This window comes from Culex quinquefasciatus, chromosome 2, assembly GCF_015732765.1.
Source record: "Culex quinquefasciatus strain JHB chromosome 2, VPISU_Cqui_1.0_pri_paternal, whole genome shotgun sequence".
Taxonomy (NCBI): Eukaryota; Metazoa; Arthropoda; class Insecta; order Diptera; family Culicidae; genus Culex; species Culex quinquefasciatus.
Window position 1 is genome coordinate 13,039,748 of NC_051862.1, and position 23,034 is coordinate 13,062,781.

The 23,034-nt window shown below is 34.7% G+C and overlaps 1 protein-coding gene across 4 annotated transcripts in view; it reads left to right on the forward strand.

Annotated features, from left to right (window-relative positions):
* Window positions 1-23,034, forward strand: part of LOC6032348 (nephrin) — a 392,449-nt gene that overhangs the window by 196,983 nt on the left and 172,432 nt on the right. For all 4 annotated transcript variants that reach the window (XM_038252003.1, XM_038252004.1, XM_038252005.1 and 1 more), the window contains exons 3-4: window positions 21,541-21,693; window positions 21,755-21,934. In XM_038252003.1, the coding sequence (XP_038107931.1) occupies window positions 21,541-21,693; window positions 21,755-21,934 (333 nt within the window). The remainder of the gene's footprint in view (window positions 1-21,540; window positions 21,694-21,754; window positions 21,935-23,034) is intronic.

A 23,034-nucleotide genomic window follows, 5' to 3' on the forward strand; every position in this document is an offset into this window, starting at 1 on the left:
AAACTTATTTTTGACTTCTTTCTAACCATCCTAACAAAAGTTTATGAATATTTTTTTTGACGAGATTTAAACAGATATGCCAGAATCCACTGTTGAACCCCATTCAATAGAGGCCCTTCCCCAGCAGGGTGGAAAAAGTACACACGACACTCATTTGCCTACCACACGAAAGTCTTGATGTACTCGAGAAGGGGGAGAGAGGAAAACTGCGAGCATTCGGGCAATGGTCAGCACTCGAGGGGCAAACAGCGCACAAGGCAAACAAATGAACACAGGGGGGAGAGAGTGAAAGAAAAACCGTCGAGGAAAAGCGGTGAAGGAAAAACAATTTTCCTTTTCCTGTTAGCTGGGCTCTACCTGTTCTGGCAAAGTTTGAAGGCACTTTAAAAAATAAAGTTTTGCTAAAACTTGTAAAACATGTAAAAAAATTACTGCTTGAATTTTAAAATTACATTGAAATAACCTAATGTTAATTAACTAGCAATAAATTTGAATTTACTGTGCCAGCCACTTGTAGCACGTGACCGCGCCACACCTTTGCTTGGAAAAGTGATTTTCCGCGAAAAACTCCCCCCAGATTTGCCAGGCAGGGGGAAACGTGTCCGTCCAACCCCAACAGCTCACAAGTGAGCCCAGAACATGAAACTATATTTATGCTTGACGCCACGCCGGGGCGGGTTGGCCACTTTGTGGTCTTGAGCGGAAATCTGGTGAAGCGAAGGAGGGGGTGGGCGAAAATCGTGTTCCTTTGGTGAAAAATGAGGGGGGAATGCTTTTCCGGTGGCGGTGGCCATTTCAAAAGGCTATGAAGTTATGTTTTTTTTTGCGTTCTGCGAGTGCTGGGGTACATTTCCTAGGAGGGGATGAATGTCGGTCAGGCTAATTGGAATATCACTGGTAACGAGCAAATTTGTTTGAAATCGGCTTGGGCGATAAACTTTGAAGTAGGGGTTTGCGATTTCAGATGCGTGTTTACTGACTTTTGCCTTTCTCTTTTTCTGTCTACTTTCAGGTACTAATCTGATGATGTTGCTGCAAATGTGCTGTTTTTGTAAGTTTACGTGACCTTTAAATTGAAAAAAAAAAAACAAACAATCTTCTGTTGATTGACTCCAACTAACTTCGTCAGCTAATTGTCAGCATTGGCAGCTTAGCTCCAGTTAGAATCGAAAAACAAATAAGCTACACGATAAACTTTTCCCGAAGAACGTTCTCTCCATCAAATGCAAGCCACGTTTTACACCATTTTCTTGAGTTACAGCAAAAAGAAAACAAAAAATCACACACAAAGAAAAGTTTAATTCTTTTTCTCAAAGATTTTCCACGTTTCCGTTTGTTGTTGATCCGCGCCAATTTTCTTCCGACTGAGCAGTGCTGCCAGCAAACTGTTTTTTCTTTTTTTCAAAAAGAAAAATGAACTTCCTGTTTTCCACTCCTCACACACACAACAGAGAGTGCACTCCTTCGTGCCCAAAAGTGAGGTGTGGGAGCAGTGTGAGTCAAAAGTTTTGCCTGACATGAGTTTAGGAATAACTTAAAAACCGAGCGAACAATTTGGCGAAACAGGAAGAAGACGAAGAATGTTGTTCGGTTTTTCTTTTGAGAGGGGAAGAGGGGGAAACTAACACCGAACAAAAATGAAAACTTTTCCGGAAAATTGAATACGGTGGAATGTGCATGAGCTTGTGTGTAGTTTTTGTTCATGAGCAGCTTCAGCTCAACTAAGCACAGCACAGCATGTCACGTCTCGAAAGATTGGGAAGTACCTTCTGGGGGAAGGTGAAAGTGCACTCTTGCTGAAATGTTTGAAATATTTGCTGCGAAATTTGGCTTGACGAACTCCTTGAAGGCATGAGATGGGAGAACAAGAGGCTTAAAGTGAAGTTGTGCTTTGGAGAAATTCCAAAATTGTTCTTATCTCGCTTGAAACTACCTTTAATTTTTTTTTCAATTTTTTGAAATATTGATTTTTGGTTGATTTTTTTTTACTTTACCTTCTTTTATTTTGTTCTTCTATTGTTCTAATGTTCTATTCTTTTATACTTTAATGTTTATTTTCTGTTTTATTGTTTTTCTGTTTTTTCTGTTCTTTTGTTCTTCTGTTCTTTATTTATTTGTATCTTATTATTCGGCACGGTGTGTTTTCTGGGCAACCTTAAGAAGAAGAAAATAGTCATCGCTACTGTCAAATGTGTTTGATAGGAAATTTTCTCAGCTCTCCAATGCTTCTAAGAGCGAAATGTTTCATCGGGAAATTTCTGAGATAACTATATTTTAAGTTTATTGTTTTAAAATCATTAATCATTTATTGGAAACTTTTAAATAACAGTTCAGGAAACTTGTCACATGATGTGTTTCATGGGTCATTACTCATAAAGATGTGCAAAATTAGACAAGATACAACTTTGTAGAAGGATGCAATTCGCTAAACATTTAAAAAATGATTTTTTGAAGATATGGGGTTTTTTTCAGAAATTAAAATCATAAAACCGTTTTAAAATACGTTTTTTACAAGAACAAATAGATTATTACATAATTGTTGTGTACAAATAACACAGGTCTGCTCTGATTCAGCTTGGAATTAGTTGATACAACCATTTTTTGCAGGTTTGAGATTGATAGGGTATTACTAGATTTTTATGAACAAGTCTAATATTTACTCAACCAAACATTGACCAGTTGCATGGATACAAAACATGTTTAATACTCGAAATTGAACTGCAAACTACGGTTGAAAGCTTTAGAAGAAAATCTTTTCTTTAGTATGAAATTATTGTTTTAGTTGTTATTTTGTATTAAATGATCAAGGAATTTTAGAGGTCTTATAAAACTCATAATTTTTTTTAAAATATATATCTTGATTTTTGTTAAAATAGTTTGGAATAGAAGTTTTTATTTGATTTTTTTTTTGTTAAAATTATATTTTATTTTTGATCAAACAAAAAAAAATAGTTTGTGACAATGTTTTCATTTTTCCTAGTTGAAAGACTCGAGTTTTATTGCTTCTTTCATGTGCATTTTCAACAGTATACAATTTATAAATTTTTATCTTTATTTTATACTCATGAAAAAATGACTTTTGAAGCTTGCAACAGTAATATACAGCACATTTTAAATTTTTAAATCATATATTATTAATGTTTTTGGTTAATGTTTGCTTAAGAAAATATCAAATTTATTCATTAAAATTCAATAATACCATTAACAATCACAATCCTGCCAAAATTCGGTTGAACAAGCTAAATCAGAGCAGACATATGATATTTGTACACAAAAAATATGTAATAATCTAATAATTCTTGTAAAAATAGATTTTCAGACTGTTTTATGATCTTAAATTCTGAATACATCCCATATCTCCAAAAACTCATGCAAAACATAATTTTCAAAATGTTTAGTGGATTGCAACCTTCTACAAAATTGGTTTTTGTCTTATTTTACACATTTTAATGATTAAATAACACATGAAACAAATCATTTGATACGTTTTCTGAACTGTTAGTATTAAATTTCCAATAAATAATAAAGGAATTTAAAACAAAAAACTTAAAATATAGATATCTCAGAAATTTCCCGATGAAAAATTTTACTCATAGAAGCATTGGAAAGCTGAGAAAATTTCCTATAAGACACATTTGAAAGTAGCGATGACTATTTTTTCCTGAAAAGTTTGTTCTAGAAAACACGCCGTGCTCGGCTTTTCTATTTTTGATTTTCAATCTGTATTTCAAGCTTCCTGTTTAGCCGTTTGTTCGGTTTTTTCTGTGTTACTTATGTTTTTCTGTCCTTCTGCTTTTCTATAATTCTGTTTTTTATGTTTTTCTGTTTTTCTGTTTTTCTGTTTTTCTGATTGTCTGTGTTTCTGTTTTTCTGTTTTTCTGTTTTTCTGTTTTTCTGTTTTTCTGTTTTTCTGTTTTTCTTTTTTTCTGTTTTTCTGTTTTTCTGTTTTTCTGTTTTTCTGTTTTTCTATTTTTCTTTTTTTTTTGTTTTTTTGTTTTTCTGTTTTTCTGTTTTTCGGTTTTTCTGTTTTTCTGTTTTGTTGTTTTTCTGTTTTTCTGTTTTTCTGTTTTTCTGTTTTTCTGTTTTTCTGTTTTTCTGTTTTTCTGTTTTTCTGTTTTTCTGTTTTTCTGTTTTTCTGTTTTTCTATTTTTCTTTTTTTTGTTTTTTTGTTTTTCTGTTTTTCTGTTTTTCGGTTTTTCTGTTTTTCTGTTTTGTTGTTTTTCTGTTTTTCTGTTTTTCTGTTTTTCTGTTTTTCTGTTTTTCTGTTTTTCTGTTTTTCTGTTTTTCTGTTTTTCTGTTTTTCTGTTTTTCTGTTTTTCTGTTTTTCTGTTTTTCTGTTTTTCTGTTTTTCTGTTTTTCTGTTTTTCTGTTTTTCTGTTTTTCTGTTTTTCTGTTTTTCTGTTTTTCTGTTTTTCTGTTTTTCTGTTTTTCTGTTTTTCTGTTTTCTGGTTTTCATTTGTTTCTCTTTGACTTTTTCAAGTCGTTCTTCATTTGATAAAATTATCTCGAGACTACTGAAAGCATCTAAGACCTTGTGATACAAATGCAATCAATTTGGATCACCGCAGTCCATTTCCATTAATTTTTCCTTCCATTAGAACAGGGAAAAAGAAAGGCAAATTGGCGTAAAGTAATGAAGTTTCATCATAGATCTATTCCCGAGCTCGGTATTATCTCAATCCATCAGTCTCAACTCGCAGCCAAGAAAAAATGGGACTGATTGATATGTATCTCTTTCCGGAGAATAAAAAAAAACTCCCAACAAATACACTGAACCTGTCCATTCTCCCAAATGCAGCAAAACTCGTTGCAATTTTCTCTTATTTTTATCAGAACAGAAAGCATCCATTTTGTTTACATTATTAAATTGAATGCATTACTCTCTCCTGTCCGGGGTTTTCCTTGGTTCCAGCGTTTGCGAAAAAGGAACTCTAGAAAACGATACCATTTCCAGCTCGAAAGAAGCTCACGCGAGCGATATTTGTTTACTTTGTGCCAGCAACGTGGGTGCTTATCTGGGGGAGGTTGGAATTTCCTCAAATTACTTCCTGGCAAACTGCCGGAGCAACATCCTGGCTCAAGGAAGCCTTGGGTCTGTTTGTGCTTGGTTTGGTTCATGGGAACTTTAGAATTATCGAAAAATATATTTTTAAATTTGCAAGAAAACCTGATTCAATCAGCTTAGGAAATATCTTGAAATAAATTAATATTTCAACCGTAAAATCTAAATATTACAAATGAAAATTTACTGGAAAAACCTTTGGGGAAAACCCTATTTCGCTTATTCCATAAAAATTCTGCAGCTCGGAATGCAAACAGATCCCGTTTCCGGTGCTGTTGGCGCGCGTGGTCTGGCTTATTTTCATCCAGCTGGAAAAGTCAGCTTTTCCCGAAACAGCAAACCCTTCGGGCTAAGTTTGCTGTGTGTGTGCTGGCTGACTGCACTTGAAGCTAATGGTGTGCATACACACACACAGAGCTAAAGTGCATTGTGGGCTGTGAATGTAAAAGATCCTCCCTTCCCTCTTTGCATACATTCAGGGGAAATATTATTACAAGAGGCGGGATCCGGCAAGAGATGGCGCCACTCATCATTTAGGAGAACTGACTTTATTATCAGCATTGTATTTTTAAAGAATTGCGTTTTTATAACATTGCTGTTTGACAAATTATGTTCAACCAAATTTTATTGCTTTCTGCTAAATCAAGAGTTATCGGCACTTAAGTGAGCCTATTTTCGTAAGAAATCACACTCAAGGTATTTTTAACCCTTTCCCTCGCTGCAATAACAAATCCTTTCTTTTCCCAACATTGTAGCTCTGTTAAGGACACATCCAAAGCACAACGTGTCTGCTTCGAAACCCCCTCCAAACCAGCTCCAAAAGGGCAGAAAGGACTCGAGGTGCAGTGTGCTTAGTGAACTGCACACTCTGCCATTCCAGTGTTGGCCACTTGCAGAAGATAAGCTTTGGTGCAAGGCACTTCTTCCCGTCTACATCACGAATAAAGAAAGGATATTGTAAATATCCCAACTATCAACTCCTTCCCAGCTCCGCCCCCAAGAGCTGAAATTGTGCTACATTGACTGTTGCAAGAATCATGAAAAATAATGGTTTGCTGATTGGATTCACTCGCACTGCAGACGATGTTTAATGAGCTTCCAGCAGTGCCTTTCCAAACAGTGTGTGGGATCATCCCAGGAAAACAGAAGCCACTGCCGGAGTCCACTTAAATAATTGGCTTTCGAAACATGGTAATCATCGTGCCCAGGTGGAGCAACTGAAATTTCTGTTTTTAATATATCTAAAGAAAAAGGTCAGAAAAACAATAAAACAACAAAACAACAAAACAACAAAACAACAAAACAACAAAACAACAAAACAACAAAACAACAAAACAACAAAACAACAAAACAACAAAACAACAAAACAACAAAACAACAAAACAACAAAACAACAAAACAACAAAAGAGAAAAACAGAAAAATAGAAAAATAGAAAAACAGAAAAACAGAAAAACAGAAAAACAGAAAAACAGAAAAACAGAAAAACAGAAAAACAGAAAAACAGAAAAACAGAAAAACAGAAAAACAGAAAAACAGAAAAACAGAAAAACAGAAAAACAGAAAAACAGAAAAATAGAAATACAGAAATACAGAAAATCTGAAAAACTGAAAAACTGAAAAACTGAAAAACTGAAAAACTGAAAAACTGAAAAACTGAAAAACTGAAAAACTGAAAAAAACAGAAAAAAACAGAAAAAAACAGAAAAACAGAAAAACAGAAAAATAGAAAAACAGAAAAACAGAAAAACAGAAAAACAGAAAAACAGAAAAACAGAAAAACAGAAAAACAGAAAAACAGAAAAACAGAAAAAAAGAAATAAAGAAAAAAGGAAAAGAAGGGAAACAGAAAAAGGGAAAAAAAACAACAGAAAAACAGTAAAATTGGACACCGGAAAAACAAAAAAAAAAACAGAAAACAGAAAACCAGAAAAAATACAAGATTTACTAAACGAAATAAGAACATTCAAAGAACAGAAACAGAAATAAAATAAACAAGAACAGAACATATTATGTAGTATTTTCGTGTTTTTTTTTAACCTTAAGAAAACAGATTTGTAGCAAATTAAATAACGTTTCGTTTCAAATTTCCACATTGCAACAAAAATCCACTCAAATTGGTCATTCTCAGCGCGCTACAACGAGTACCAATTAAGTGGAACAAGCTGAGGCCAACCACTTGAGTAACGCGCCAAAACAGCACTCTTCAACCACGGACATCCAGCGCCCAAGAGAGGATCAACTGAGCACAGGAAACCAGTTCTTCACTATTTTTGAATGACTTTAAAAAAAAATACAGCTTGTCTGGTTAGTTTCAGGCGCGCGCTACGTGCCATGAATGGAATCACAACTTCAGAACTCAAGTATTGACTCTCACGCGCGATTTTTTTTTTTCACGTGATTTATGAATGAAACCATTCACACACACTCGCGGCAAAAGGCAAGCCTCAAGAAGTTGAGTCGAAAAAAAAACTGGTTTTCCGGGGACCGAGAGACCGGTACCAGTTTATGAATGAAGTTGAAAAAAGTCGCGGCCGCCATATTGCTGAAGGAATGATTGAGAGGATGATGTCGAAATATGGTGGAGGAAAAAGGAAATTGTTTTATTTAAAAAAAACGACAACATAAAATGAGATGCGGCATATTTGTCTCTCTCCCTCTCCCGCGAAAGAGCTGACGGAAACTGGGTGCATAAATTTATGCATACACGACGGATTGTGGCTGCCATCGAGATCGGTCCCACGGTGATTTATGGTGCTGTTTTAAATCGAAAAGGTGCTGCACACGATTTAAGCTGGTGGACAGCTGCAGCTGGTCCAAAACTGGGAGGAAACTGGCCTTGATGAAGCTTATTATAATGCTTGATATGTTGAAATATTTTATTTGAAAATTGACAGAATTTAAACTACCTCAATTAAAATTAATGAAAATTCCGAGATGAATCAGAACAAATGAAACAAATCAAACAAAAAATATCGTTGAAAATCACTTCAAAATCAAACAATCAAAGCACCAATTTCGCACCGAAAGCTCTAACCCAAGCCATCAAAGTTAACTTATTCACAAAGCTCCATCGACTTCCCAGCTGCTTGAATATTAAACCATTCTGTGAATCATGTTCCGATCGTTACCATCCACCGAATCTCTGCATCGCGAGCGGCACAACACCATCATTTGTAGCAAATTAATCACTGCCTGCTGGCAAAGCTTTCAAGCAGTCGACTACGCTCTCTCGCTCGCATCTTTTATTCATCCTCACTCATTAAAGAGAAGCGTAACTTAAAAGCTGCAAATCGGTCCCCCTCCCCCCTCCTCTCCTCGCCCCGTTCCGTCAGCTTAGAAGGGATGGCCACGGTTTGGTGGTGTCGGCGGGATCCGCCCACGCCAGGGCTGTTATTTTTGTGATGTTTCGGTGGGAATCACGAGGGGGAAGAAGTTTGAAATTATGATTTTTTAGCGCTCTCGTGGAGACTTAATTGTTGTTCTAGGCAAAGTCGCAGTTCTGCAGGGGAACAGAAATTATAAAATTACGACGACGACGACGGCGGAGTTCTCTTGAAGGCAGAGTCGTTCGCCGGTAAAATCAGAAAATTTCCATTTTCTCGCTTGCTTGGAAGAATCAGAACGCAGCATAATGCTGAAGAGGATTTCCACGGGAAATGACAACTTTTTTAGCGAGTTGAATTCGATTTCTTAAAAATTGTTTTAATAAAATTGTTTGGAAATTAACAACAAATAATACTGCAGAAATAAATTATTTACAAATAAGTTAATTTACCGACCTCAAAAACTCAAAAGAAATTTAAAACAGTTAAATATTATTTGCCGTAAAAATAATTGGAAAAAATATTAAAATTTAAAAAAACAAGCCATAGCCTCAACATTTGAATGCAATAAGTGTTTGAAGATGCTTTTTACACTAGTTCAGTTGTTTTGCAACCATTAATTTTCAAAAAATATAAGATTTGATGAGCACAAAAATTTTAGAAAAAAAAACTTTTAAGATACTACACATTAAAAAATTTCAAAAATTCAAAAGATCAACCCAAACATGCTAAAAGTAATTTTGATCGCAGGAGAATGCATTTTAAATTGATTTCAACTGATTGTACTTGATTTTTAGGGTAAACTTTGAGGAAAGGGGAGGGAAGGGTAACAAAACAATTTTGGTCTTTTGAAATAATTGTTCAAACATTTTCACCTAAACTAGCAATATCGAGAAAAGATTAAATTTGTATGAAAATTCCCCCTTTTTTCTAGACCTAGGATCTTAACTAATCTAATCTAATCTAATCTAATTTAATCTAATCTAATGTAATCTAATCTTATCTCATCTAATCTCATCTAATCTTATCTAATCAAATTTAGTCTAATCTAATCTAGAGATGGGCAAAAAACGAGCGAGCCGTTGAATTTCCAAAAAAAAAGTATTAAATTATTGAAAATGCAATTTTAAATATTTCGCTGCTTATACAAATTAAGCCCAAAAGTAAATAATTTTCTGAACAAAATGAAAACAAAAGCTCTTCATTATATACATCTGCAGCAATTTCATTTGAAAAGAGCCTAAACCGAAAAAAAATTCTCCGATCGGGCTCAAACATTTTCTGGGGGTTCCTTGACTAAAATAATTATGCCCGTATTTTTTTGTCTGGTCGTTGGGGTGACCTAAATCGTGCTAGGGTGATTCAAAAATTGCAATTTTCGTCATTTTTTCCAAAACCCACTTTTTGCAAAAAATCAAATCTCCACGCCATTTCATCTGATTATAGCTGTCTTAGACGCAAAAGAAAGGTGATTGGTACCGTAAACCGGGGTGACTTTGATAGGATTTCAGTTTGTTTTTTGAATATTTTCAAACAGGTAAGGGTTTTCTCAAGATTTTTATTTTTTAAAACATGTACTGGGGTAGGCCACACAAAGCCCATGCACTATTTTGGAAAAAAAAGTTTTTTTAATATTGTTTATAAAAATAGTTACGTTAAAAACTCTTAATTCAAATTCTGAGGTGACTTTGATAGTCATAATTTTTCTTGTTAAAATAATGTTTAAGATGTTCAAACTTTATTTGTACGTTAAACTAAGGTTGCTTATAAAGTTTTTAACAAAAAAAAATCAATGTTTAAAATTAGTTAACTAAGTTTATATGCTTTTTAGGTAATATTGTTAAAAAGTCGGATTTTTGCCTGAAGTTTGTTAAACCTTGTTTTGTTTATAAAATTATCGATTTATATTGCATTTTATACGATTATGTTTTCACATTTAACATGAAATTTGTTCAACTAAAATTGCTTATAAATTTGGAGATTTTTTTTATTGTGTTTCAAAAACACATATTATTTATTATTTAAAAACTTATTTAACCTTTTCCTAGTGGAAAATTGTCCAGGGAATCCGAAAATGCATTTCGTTTTCCGATTCAAAATCATGTTTATTGAGATAATAATGACACTTTGAGAAGTTTAAAATAATGACTTTCATCAACATTTTCTTAATTATAAATAACTAATTTTTTGAACTTTCCAAAATTTTGTGAAAAGTTCTTGTTGAGGTACTTTCAACACTTCTCTACCACAGTCAGTATAATTCTTAAGCATTCTTTAAGTATTTTGATTGTACTCTTCATTTTGCGGAAAAATCGCGAACCTATCAAAGTCACCCCGTTTTACGGTATGGCTATTTTAGAAAAAGAATTAGAAGATTCAAAAATCTAGCATAACTTTTGAAAATGTCGCATGAAAACTTAAATTGGCGTTTTGACCGTGCTTGGACCAAAGAGCCAATGTCTGAAAATACTTTAATCAGGTTCCTCGGAAAATTTCACAAAACGTGTGAAAAAATTGGCGTATCGAGCCGTACGTTTCCAAGACTTGATTTTTGAAAATAAAAACTGAGTTTTTTTGGGCACAAATCAAGAAAAGGAGAGGAAAACGAGAAAGAAATCCAATCGAATCTAATCTAATCTAATCTGTGTTGTGTTTAGTGTTGAATTTCCCCTTGTTTAGAGCTAGAGAGGAAATTTATTCATATTTTTTAAATTTTTGTTAATACTAGTAAAATATAAATCTTCGGGATTTCAGTTATTTTGGCAAAAATTCAAGTCTTATAAGGCAAACGGTAAAAAAATCATTCATCTTTTTTTATTAATTTCATTTTCGATCTGTTTGTTTTTGTTTGGGTTGAAAATTTTGAATTTATATTTTGTTTGAATTCTATATTTATTTACAGTTTCTGATATTTGCATCAGATTTTATTCAGTTCGCGTTTTTTGCTTTTATAATTTTAAGTTTGTAAATTTGTTTGTAATTATTTTCGTTATGTTTAAATTAACATAAGGACTACGCCTGTTTTTAACATTTCTTTAGATTTCTTTTCTTTAATTTATTTTTGTTTTTGTCTTTTATTTAATTTGTTGAAACAAAAATCATTCAATTGATTTCTATACTTTTTTGATTTACGCTCTCTTAAATGGTAATTTTGATGTGCCATTATTATAACATTTTAAGTATGATAATGATGATAATGATAATGATTTTTCACGCGAATGGCAAATTTCACGGGGACCTTAATTTTAAAACACCAAATTTCACGGAAATTTCGCAGAATGTGAAAACTGCTTAAATAACTCAGAAAATCTTAGGTTAAAATTACGGGTACGGGACGGGTATAGTAAAAATATTATATAGTGGTTTTCATCAAAAAAAAATATTAATAATCAATAGGCAAATATAATTTAATCAATAACATACAAAATATTATTCAATATCAGAAAAAAAGTGTTATTTTTCAATTTACACGGGATTTATCCACCCAAATAATCAAATTTCGTGGAAATTATACAGGACTAAGAAAAAATCTGAAATGTTCATAAAATGTGACCTTAATACCAAGCTCGAAAAAAGAGCTTCGGAGTTTTGGTGTTAAATATAAAGATAACTACTTATTAAATCTTTAATAAATCATGCTTGATTATATTGTAAAAATATTCCTTTGAAATTAAAAAGATATTGAATTGTAATGTAAATGAAAATCTTTCTAAATTAAGTTATTTCATTAAAAAATTAATGAACTATCTTGTGATAACTTAATGCTTCCAAAATTAGTTCATATCACGCTTTTTTTCAATTGAAATCTAATAAAATGTTCATTAAAAGTCTTAGTGGATGGAATATGTATTATGTTGTTATTTCAAAGAATTGATTTGAGAAAATTAACTGACTCTAATTATAAGTAAAAAATGCATTTAGCTGTTTCAAAATAAGTCACCAAAATTTTGTACTTTTCGCTGGATCTTCCCTAACTGCATCCAACCAGCCAACCAACCAGCCAGCATTGTTATTATGCCGGGATTATGATTCTTTCGCGGCGTGGTCGTTTTCATTATGATTATACCAGCCAGACAGCAGCAGTTGAATAATTGCTGGTGTGCTGCAGCTACAGCCCAGAGTGAACTCCCTTATCGCGACACGGGAGTGCTTCTGACAGGAACCCTATTAAAATAGGGTGTGCCTACTAGTTTTATCCCCCGAACAAAGAAGGGGGAAAGGGGAGGAATTTTCATCGATGATAGTGTGAAAATGATGAGAGCCTCTGGGAATCCCCTTTCCCGCAAGGGGATGGGGGCGGTTTTCATTTTGATGTTCCGATTTGTAGGCTCAGTCATATCACGAATATCTCGACTGAAATGAAAGCTCTCCGGCTGCGTTTGATATCTGCAAAGTATAATGCATGTGATGCAAATGATCAGCCCGGAGTGAGTGTCTCTTTTTTATGAGGGAATGTGATTATGCAGTCGGGACTCATCGAAGCGTCATTACTTTGTGAGGAATAGTACTAATGTGAGATTACGGATACAAAATGTGCGAACTGAATATTGGGTTGAACGTTCCAGTTTACAATTTAATTAACTGAGAGAAACTTTGAGATGCATTGTGAAAAAATCGACATTTTTTTTGTAAAAACACAACTTGATTGAAATTCATTTGGTAACATGGGCAAACCCAAACTGACAAACTGGAAAAAAAAATTGCCAAAGAGCAAACGAGATCAGGAATTCCCTTAAGTGGTTTTAATTGGCTTGTGCACAGCTCTCAACTAGTTGCAAAAGTTTGCCATTTTTTTCCTCTCTATACCCATTGCAGCAGTGGTCCATTACCTGGTCTCGAAACAAGAAGAAAAAAAATTCTGCTCCAAACGGAGAAATTTTCCTGAAAATTGGATGAAAATACCTCTCCGCGCGCGCGCGCGTCCAGTTCGGGTGTAAACTTTTTTAATTGAATTCCAACCAACTTGCTCCGTTAAAACATTCAAACACACACACTCACACACGGAAAGGACGACGACTGAAGGAATTTCGAAACCCTGGCGCACACAATTTTAAGCTTGCACGAGTGTGTGAATAATAAAGTTTGAACCCCGGGAGGAAAAAAAAATCGAACCGCAAAAAGTCACTTGTCTGCTTGAGCTGCCTCGTTGCATGGTTTGTGTGTGTGATTGTGGGTGGGGTTATTGGGCTGCCCCTTTACATATTAATGGAGCTTTTTGTCTCCGTCCCCCCCCTCCCCCTCCCACGCTCTCGAACGGATTCGCTGCCCCTTACAACGTTCAAGCGTATTGGTTTGGGGGTCGTCCATGAGCAACGTTTTTTTAAGTCATATCTTCTTTTTTGAGAATTTCGTAAACTAGTTGAAAATATATTTTGAAAGATTTTTTTCCACGCAATTTATGGATGACCCCTAACAAAAGGAGCAACAGAGAGGTTTATTCTGGGGGAAGGAAATCGTTTGTTTTCGTTATCTGAAATTGAGCTGCGAGGTCCTTTTTCTGCGTGGCTGGCGAGGACTTTCGGTGGTTAATTGGGACGTCCTGAAACTGAACGGGATGAGATCATGCAGGTTATTTTCGGAGGGGTTGGTGGTTTTTTGGATAAGGTGGAAATGTGAGATTTGGCTTCAATACAGCAGCTTTGCTGGGAATGGGTAGTTGTTAAATTTAAATTTTAAGGTCATTTTCGGGTAAAAAGCATTGTTAAAGTTGATGTTAAAAAAACAATAATGATAATTTGCCTAAAAAACATGTGTTTTTGTAATTAGTCAACATTTACAAACTTAAAGAAAACACTTAAAATAATTATTTGTATGTTAAATAGGCAAGTTAGGAAAGTACTCAAAGAGATAAAATCGTCCCATCCCGAATGTCAAAATCGTTTATGGTTTTGAATACATGCATCTCTTTTATTTTTATTTCTGGCCGTATTTTCTCTTCAAATCTATTTCACTTCTTCGCTTAAAGACGGGCTAAAATTAATCTTTAAAAAATGACAAACATTAATTTTTCAACTCGTTTTGTTATCTGAAAGCAAGAAATAAAGACTTGAATCTTCAAAATATTTTAAGCTGGGCTTTTTCACTTATGCAGTAATTTATGTCATGTCCTAAGCTATTTTTCAATGCAATCTTGCAAGTGTAGAGGTATTGTTTAATATCACAATTTTAATGTTAATAACATGGAAAAAAATAAAAGAGAAATCAAAAAAGACAGCATGTGATAGATACTATCTTCAAAAAAAAACACACACACAAGATAACGCAAGTTTTTTTTAAAGTCCTTAGGTTTCTTATGCTATAGGACCTTTTCAAATGAAAGGGGCTTAAAGAAGAAAAAAATCTAAAAATAAATTGGGCAGTAATGGGTTTAATTGTATCATTTTTTATCTAGAAAATAACTGTAAAATGGTAACAATGAAGATTCGGCCTAATTGAATAAAAACGCATTGTTTTTCATCGGGAAAGTCAAATTACCAAATATGTTATGTTTAGCTATAATGACAAGTTCTGCTCGTTTAAAGAGATCAAATGATTATTTTGGTTTTCAAATTTTATCTGGGTTGATTAAAGGTTTTATTTAAATGAAGAATTATATAAAGATATAGCCTTTGATTATTAGTTTTCCGATGTTTTTAAAATAACTTTACGATGACATTGTTCTTTAAAAATGAAAATAAATAAATAAGCTTTGCTTGATATCAAAACACTTCAAAACCAAACGAAAAATAAAAATTATTAATGGTTATGTGTTCAGTATTCCAGTAATTAAAAATAACTGTTGAATTATTCTATCTATTCAAAAATTTCTAACTTTGAAATAAAATTTCAATGTATTCGATTCTTATATTTTTCGTTTTCTTTTTTGTTTTTGAAATCCTTATTAAAAACAAAGATTATAGTATCTCTTTTCAAAATTTCTTAAAATTTTACAGCTTCTTGACATTTTTATTTGAGAAAAATTATTTTTTGTAAAACGTTTCTCTAGTTTTTTTTAACACACAATTTTGTTTTATTTTGTTTATTTGGTGTTGTTTAAACAGCTTTGAGTCAGGAAATATTAAAAAGAAACATCCAAGAAGCAAAAAATAAAAACTTTATTTATTGGGCCTTTTCACAAAAACAAAATTTAGATTTGGATTTTTGAGAGAATTGTTTTTGAGTGGCTATGGGTTTTATTGAATAGCAATTCCCCACGAAAACAGCATGATTCGAAAAAAAGTTCTTCAATCGAGTTCAAAATTTTTCTGTGGGTTCCTTGGGTGAAATAATTACAACCGTATTTTTTAATTTGGCCCTTAGGGTGACCTACGCCGTGTTAGGGTGGTCCGAAAATAACAAATTTTCGTCAATTTTCGTTTTCATCTGATTTTCGCTGTCTTAGGCGCAAAAGAAAGGTGATTAGTTTGGTTATTTGGGAAAAATAGTAAGAAGTTCCATAAATCTAGCTTGAAATTTGAAAAGGTCATATGAAAACTTAAAATGGTGTTTTGAAGGTCTCGGGATCAAAGAGCCTATGGCTAAAAATATTTTTATCAGATTCCTCGGAAAATTTTACGTAATTTATAAAAAAAATGAGAAGTTATGTTTTCAATACTCTGAGATACGATTTTTTGAAAATAAAAACTGGGTTTTTCAACGCACCACGCGCAAAAATGGGAATATGACGCAAACGGGAAAAACTCGACTTTTTTCACTAAAACTGCGATAACATCAAAATTTTAGCGATGACCTATACATGTCAGGGTACTAGGTTGCGTATTTCAATTACGAAAATTTTGGTACCGTAACGTGTATAGGTCATCGCTGAAATTTTGAAGTTATCGCAGTTTTAGTGAAAAAAGTCGAGTTTTTCCCGTTTGTGTCATTTTCCCATTTTTTTTTTATTTTCAAAAAATCGTATCTCAGAGTATTGAAAACATAACTTCACCATTTTTTGATAAATTACGTAAAATTTTCCGAGGAATCTGATAAAAATATTTTTAGCCATAGGCTCTTTGATCTCGAGACCTTCAAAACAGCATATTAAGTTTTCATACGACTTTTTCAAATGTTAAGCTTGATTTTGGAAACTTCTTCCTATTTTTCCTAAATAGTCAAACTAATCACCTTTCTTTTGCGCCTAAGACAGCTAAAATCGGACGAAATTGCGCGGAGATATGATTTTTTGAAAAAAAGTGGTTTTTGCGAAAATCGACGAAAATTGCCATTTTTTGGACCACCCTAACACGACGTAGGTCACCCTAATGGCCAAATAAAAAAAAACGAGTCTAATTATTTCAGCCAAGGAACCCCCTGAAAAATTTTGAGCCCGATCGGAGAACTTTTTTTTCAAATCATGCTGTTTTCGTGGGGAATTGCTGATATGTTATGTTTAGCAATAATTACGAGAACTAATCGCTTAAGGTGATAAAATGATTATTTTGGTTTTTAGATTTGTCACGGTTGTTAGAGGGTTTTATTCATACAAAAAAATATTAAGATTTTGCATTTGATTAGGCCGTTGCAAATATTTTTCAAAGTTTATGTCACACCCCCCCCCCCCTACCCCCTTCTTCCTCTTAAAAATTGATACGAAAAATCAGGGGGCAAAAAAATATTTTTTGAAAAATCTTCAAAATTTTATTGAAAATAAAAGTCAAATAAACATAAAACCATCAAAAATGCATTTTCTGCATCTATAATCATATTCAGCATGTTTGGGCTGGATTTAAAGTATTTTGAATTGTTATAAAATTCCAATGTACAGCACCGCAAAAACTTCAAATGTTGAAACCAAGGCTCGTAAATTCAATGTTTTAACCGAAAATCGAAATTTGTTTTAATTTAACAGCTGCTTTAAACTTTTATTTTGAGATTTTTTTGTATAGAGCGTTTCTCTAGTTTTTTTTCACACAAATTTTTTTTAAAGCTTTTTTTTATTTATTGGTCCTTTTAAAAAAATAACTCTGGATTTTGATTTTTTGAGAATTGGGTTTGAGTGGTAACCACACTCAAAATGGGCTTCGAGCTTAAAATTTTAAAATAATTTATTTTTTATTCCCTATTCAGAGTAAATTTTAGATTTTCTTAGGCTTAAGAGGCAGTATTTGTAGATTCTGCTCGGTTTGTTCTAGAGGTCGTATCGAGGTGCTCCGATTTGGATGAAACTTTCAGCGTTTGTTTTCTATGCATGAGATGAACTCATGTCAAATATGAGCCCTCTACGACAAAGGGAAGTGGGGTAAAACGGGCATTGAAGTTTGAGGTCGAAAACACATGAAAAATCTTAAAATTGCTCGCATTTTCGTAAAACTTCATCAATTCCATTTCTCTTAGATGCATTCGAATGGTCTTTCGAAGCCCTTCAAAATGTGCTATAGACATCCAGGATTGGTTTGACTTTTTCTCATAGCTTTTGCAAATTACTGTTAAAAATGGATTTTTTTAAAACCTTAATATCTTTTTGCAACAGCCTCCAACACCCATACTCTTATAGGTCAAAAGATAGGTAATTTCATGGACTATAAGCTTACGGTATTAACTTTTTGGCCAATCGCAGTTTTTCTCATAGTTTTACGATTTTTCTAGAACAAACATTTTACGACGTTAGTTTTTGCCCTGTAGCCCAAGAAGACTGCACTTTTTGGTCTCAATTTTGTCATATTCGGAATCCTCGGTCAATTTCACGTAAGTTAGAAGTATTGGAGTTGAAATTTTGATTTAAAAAATAATTAAATAAAACATTTTTGAAAAAAGAAATAGATCTTATTTACCCTATGATCAATACGTCAAATGCTGTATCAAGTAGGCGAAAACTGGTTTTACCCCTAATCCGTCAACATTCTAAATAATATTTTAATTAATTCTAAATGGCATTTTTTCCAATCAAATTCAAATTTCCAAAAACTCAATCTAATGTAAAATTTTCTGAGGATTCCGAATATGAAAAAAATGAGACCAAAAAGTGCCGTCTTCTTGGCCTACAGGGCAAAAACTAACGTCGTAAAATGTTTGTTCTAGAAAAATCGTAAAACTATGAGAAAAACTGCGATTGGCCAAAAAGTTAATACCGTAGGCTTATAGTCCATGAAATTTCCTAACTTTTGACCTATGGGAGTATGTGTGTTGGAGGCTGTTGCCAAAAGTTATTAAGGTTTTAAAAAAATCCATTTTTAACAGTAATTTGCAAAAACTATGAGAAAAAGTCAAATGAATCCAGGATGTCTATAGCACATTTTTAAGAGCTTCAAAAGACCTTTCGAATGCATCGAAGAGAGTCGGAATTGATGAAGTTTTACGGAAATGCGAGCAATTTTAAGATTTTTCATGTGTTTTGGACCAAAACACATGAAAAATCCAAAAACCAAACTTCAATACCCGTTTTATCCCACTTCCCTTTGTCGTAGAGGGCTCATATTTGGCATGAGTTCATCTCATGTATAGACAAACAAACCCTGAAAGTTTCATCCAAATCGGAGCACCTCGATACGACCTGTTTCACATCGGTGAAAAACTCGCTCTTAATGATTTTATTGTTTCAAGGTACCCTTGCCAATGTTTTGAAAAAAAAAGATTTTTCAAAAATTCACTTTGGCCGTGTTTAAAACAAAGGTGCTAAGAATAATGTCATAAAAATTAGAAAAATATTGAAAAACAAATAAAATTTGGCAGTGCAGGTTAAGTTAAGTTCTTTATTTAATTTTTTTCTAGTATTTAAAGATAGTATTTTTTTGAAAACAAAACCAACTCATTCATTATCCTAAAACTTCAGGTAACTACCTTATAAACCTGTTAAAATAGCTATCGTCACTAATAATCAATCAAATTACACATTTAAAAAGCTACTCGTAAATCATTTATTGCTTAAAACTTTTGTGAAAATATTTTTTTTTGTAAATAAGGGACAATCCATAAACAACGTGAACGTGGGGGGGGGGGGTGCCAAATGTGTTTCCAAAAAGTGTCCACGTGGTTTGGGGATGATCCCTAAATAACATTTTTGTATAGAAGATGACCAATTTTTGCTTCGATTTTTGACTCATTCCTTCCAAAGTTGTGATATTAAAACTTTGAATGAAATTTGTGGTAAAATCAGTTCGAAAAGGAAAATTTCAAATGAAAATGTTTAGACAAATTTCAGTTAATGTAGACCTAACTCGGTTTTAAATTGATACCGAAATAAATTTAATCCAAGCTTGGTCCTCCCCCAAAGCCACACAGGTTACAAAACCGCCCACAAAGGCAAGGAAACAATCCTAATTTACGAGAGTTTAATTCAAAGCAAACATCAAACCCCCGTTGCATGAGCACAGAGCGAGCAGGTTGTGAAAAGTCCTTTTTCCTCAAAAAAGAGGGGGGGGGACCACGTGTGGTAGAAGCACTTGTGTTTGTCCAACATTACCAGCTTTACGACTCCGGACATCACTTTGTCCACACTCACACTCACATGGCTTTACTTTTAAAACATGTGGGTTCGGTTTAGAAGGAGGGGGGGAGGGTGAGGTCCTGAGTGTAATTTAGGGGCTGCTAAACTGTCCACGCATTGTTGGCTTTGGTCGAACTTTTACGGGGGTTACACCTTTTGTTTGGATATCGTTACGGGACGACCCCCTTCCCAAATCGAATCGAAATCAATTAAATCCGAGTTTAGAAAGCAATCGATTTGAAACTAACATGCAAATGAGTCCGCGGATTTCAATTTTAAGCGAGCGGGGCGATTTTGTGGAGACGGATGGTGGTTCATTATTGCGCGATGCCAAGCTGTTGACGAGAGTTCCGTCACTGTGCTGTGGAGAGCTCGGACGGGAGGACGGCCACAATCGTAATTGAATATTCGATTAGAGGGGAAATCCCCACCCAAACAGATGGACTGAGTTGAGCCGGGAAGAGCTTTGAAAAATTTAAATTGCACAGATTATACCTGAAGGGAGTTGCGCCCCCTTCGAAACGGAGGGGGGGGGGAGGTTAAGCTCATCTATAAAAGCAAAACCATCTAAGAATCCGTGGGCGTTTTAAGCTTGATTTGATTTGCGCTTTGTTCGAGGACTGTGTGTTTTTTTTCTTCCTCTGAATCTCGAATCCGGAATCCGGACCAGATGGTCGTCCGAGGGACCGATCGTCGCCGTCCCCGGGTCATGGGGATGAATAATTGCTTTGCGCGTCGAGAATAGCTGGGATTGGTCAGCTGAGCTCTGGGTTGGGCTGGGCGGAACAGTTCGTGTATTCGATTTGGGAAGTTGGTTAAAAATTCATCGATTCGCAGTGCGAAATGGGAAAAGTTTGCTGCGCTGCTTCGAGATTTGAGGGAGGGGGTTTTGGGATAAACGGAGCTTTCTGATTATGCCTGGGAATAGGTTAGCAGAATGCTGGTTAGTTACTTTAATTTTGACTTAAAAATCTGTGCTGATTTCATCTGTTTTTCTTCAATTTTTTATAAGAAAATGTCCACTTGAACTTTTACAATCGTTATTAGAAGATTTAGTTCAACTCTTCTTCCGCCACACTTTCAATCTTGTTCAGACTTGAGGAAAAGCTCGTAAAACAACCTGCTCTTAATTCGTCTTCTTCTCCTCTCCCCACCCATTGAGCTGTCTTTGCCGCCATGATGATGGCTCGATGAAAATTTCAATTCGGCAGCACTCGTACTAATTGGCTGTCGTGTTTAGCCAAGAAAACGGAACATGGCTGGCGCCACCACCGCCGAAAACTCGGATCAGGCACGTGTAATTCGGTTGTTTTATTGGTGTTTTAGAATGTCTTCTTGGTGGGGGAGGAAATTGAGTGTTATTTTGAAGATGAGTTATGTGTTTTTATTCAAATTTTTAGGGTTTCAATAGAAGCAAATAATTTTGTTGAAGCTTGATTTAAATTTCAATCCACTTTCATTGAATTCTAAACAATTGTCTGTGGGCAGAGGTTTTCCACGGAAAACCGCTTTGTATTACATTTTGTGGCCATCGGAAATCAAACAATGCATTTGTTTCGTGAAACTGTTACGATCAGTCATCATCATTGTGTGTTGTGGAATTTGCAATCCGATTACCACGAATACTAGCTTGTGGTATCGAATTGATGAATTTAGAACAAAGTCACAATTGCTTTGTAATGTTTTACGTTTATTACATTGTTTTTAAATCAATTTAAAACAATCCTATTCTTTCTCTCTTACTTTCAGTCCTTCCGGCGCTCGTGATAGCGGCCCAGCAGCAGCGATTCCGGGTACAACCTCGCGACCTCCAGGTTCTGGAAGGTTCCGAGGCGTTGCTGCGATGTGAAATCCAGAACCTGATGGGCGCGGTCCAGTGGACCAAGGACGGATTCGCCCTGGGTAAGTTGTGCGACCAAATTGAAGTTTTCTTCATGAAAATGACCTTAATTCTCACTTTCAGGGTTTTCCCAAACGATACCGGGCTACCCGCGGTACTCGGTGCTCGGTGACCGGACCCAGGGCGTCTACAACCTGCGCATCTCGAACGCCTCGCTCGAGGACGACGCCGAGTACCAGTGCCAGGTCGGGCCGGCCAAGTTCAACTCGGCGATCCGCGCCAACGCGAAGCTGATTGTGATATGTGAGTACTACCTAGCATTTGAATTGCAATTTGAACACCATTTCCTTAAAATTACTATTGCTAAAAAAAATAAGAAATTTTAAAACTTTACCCAGAAACTCTCCATTTCAAACAACTCAAAGTTTATTTTTATTAAAATACCCTGACGAAGGCAGCCCCGCTCCCTCTTCAAAAACACTTCATCGAAACGCAAACAAAACGTAAAACATGAACCCAAAATCAGCACCATCATCATCACCAGCTCAGCAGCAAGCAGGCAGGATGAAGTTACACGAAAGCTTTCTTTACAGCAGCGCAATTCTGCCCACTTTCGAAGCAAAACCGGAGCCGCAGCAAATTTTCAGCTTACATCAGCAGCAGGCCAAAAGTCACATCCCGACCGTTAATCATAGCCTCGCCCTCCTCTCCCCCCCTTACTTAAACTAAGACTAAGCTAGAACCATGTTTTAGTTCAGTCGCTCTCGAGTGTGTAACTTTTCGGCATATGTGCGCATATCAGCCATCTAATAAACGCTTGGAACGTGCCATTAACTGCTTCCCCTCTCCCCCCCTTTTCTAACCCTCCTCCCCACCACCCCACACAAAAAAAGAGCAACGATAGTTTTGACCCTTAAATTTTGGGGAAGCAAAAGTAGCAAACTACCCCTTAGTCTCGAGGAAAAAAAAAAAAAAACACCCGGCCGGAAACGAACGACCAGGACGACCGTCACAAACTGCCCCACTGGACGTATAAAAAGCACAAAACCACTTTATTGCAGGCGGCAATTGTTTTAAGTGTTCCGAGAAAGGATAATTTTCGCCACTTGTCCCCCCGAGAGGGCTGAGTGGAGAGGGGGGGGGGGGGTGGGAAAGGACCACAACTATTCGGCCTCTGGACGCGGTTGAGCTCCTTGAGAAATTATATTTATTATAATATTTTGTTTCTTGATTTCTTAATTTTTTTAATTTTCTTAATTTTCTTAATTTTCTTAATTTTCTTAATTTTCTTAATTTTCTTAATTTTCTTAATTTTCTTAATTTTCTTAATTTTCTAAATATTCTTAATTTTCTTCATTTTCTTAATTTTCTTAATTTTCTTAATTTTCTAAATATTCTTAATT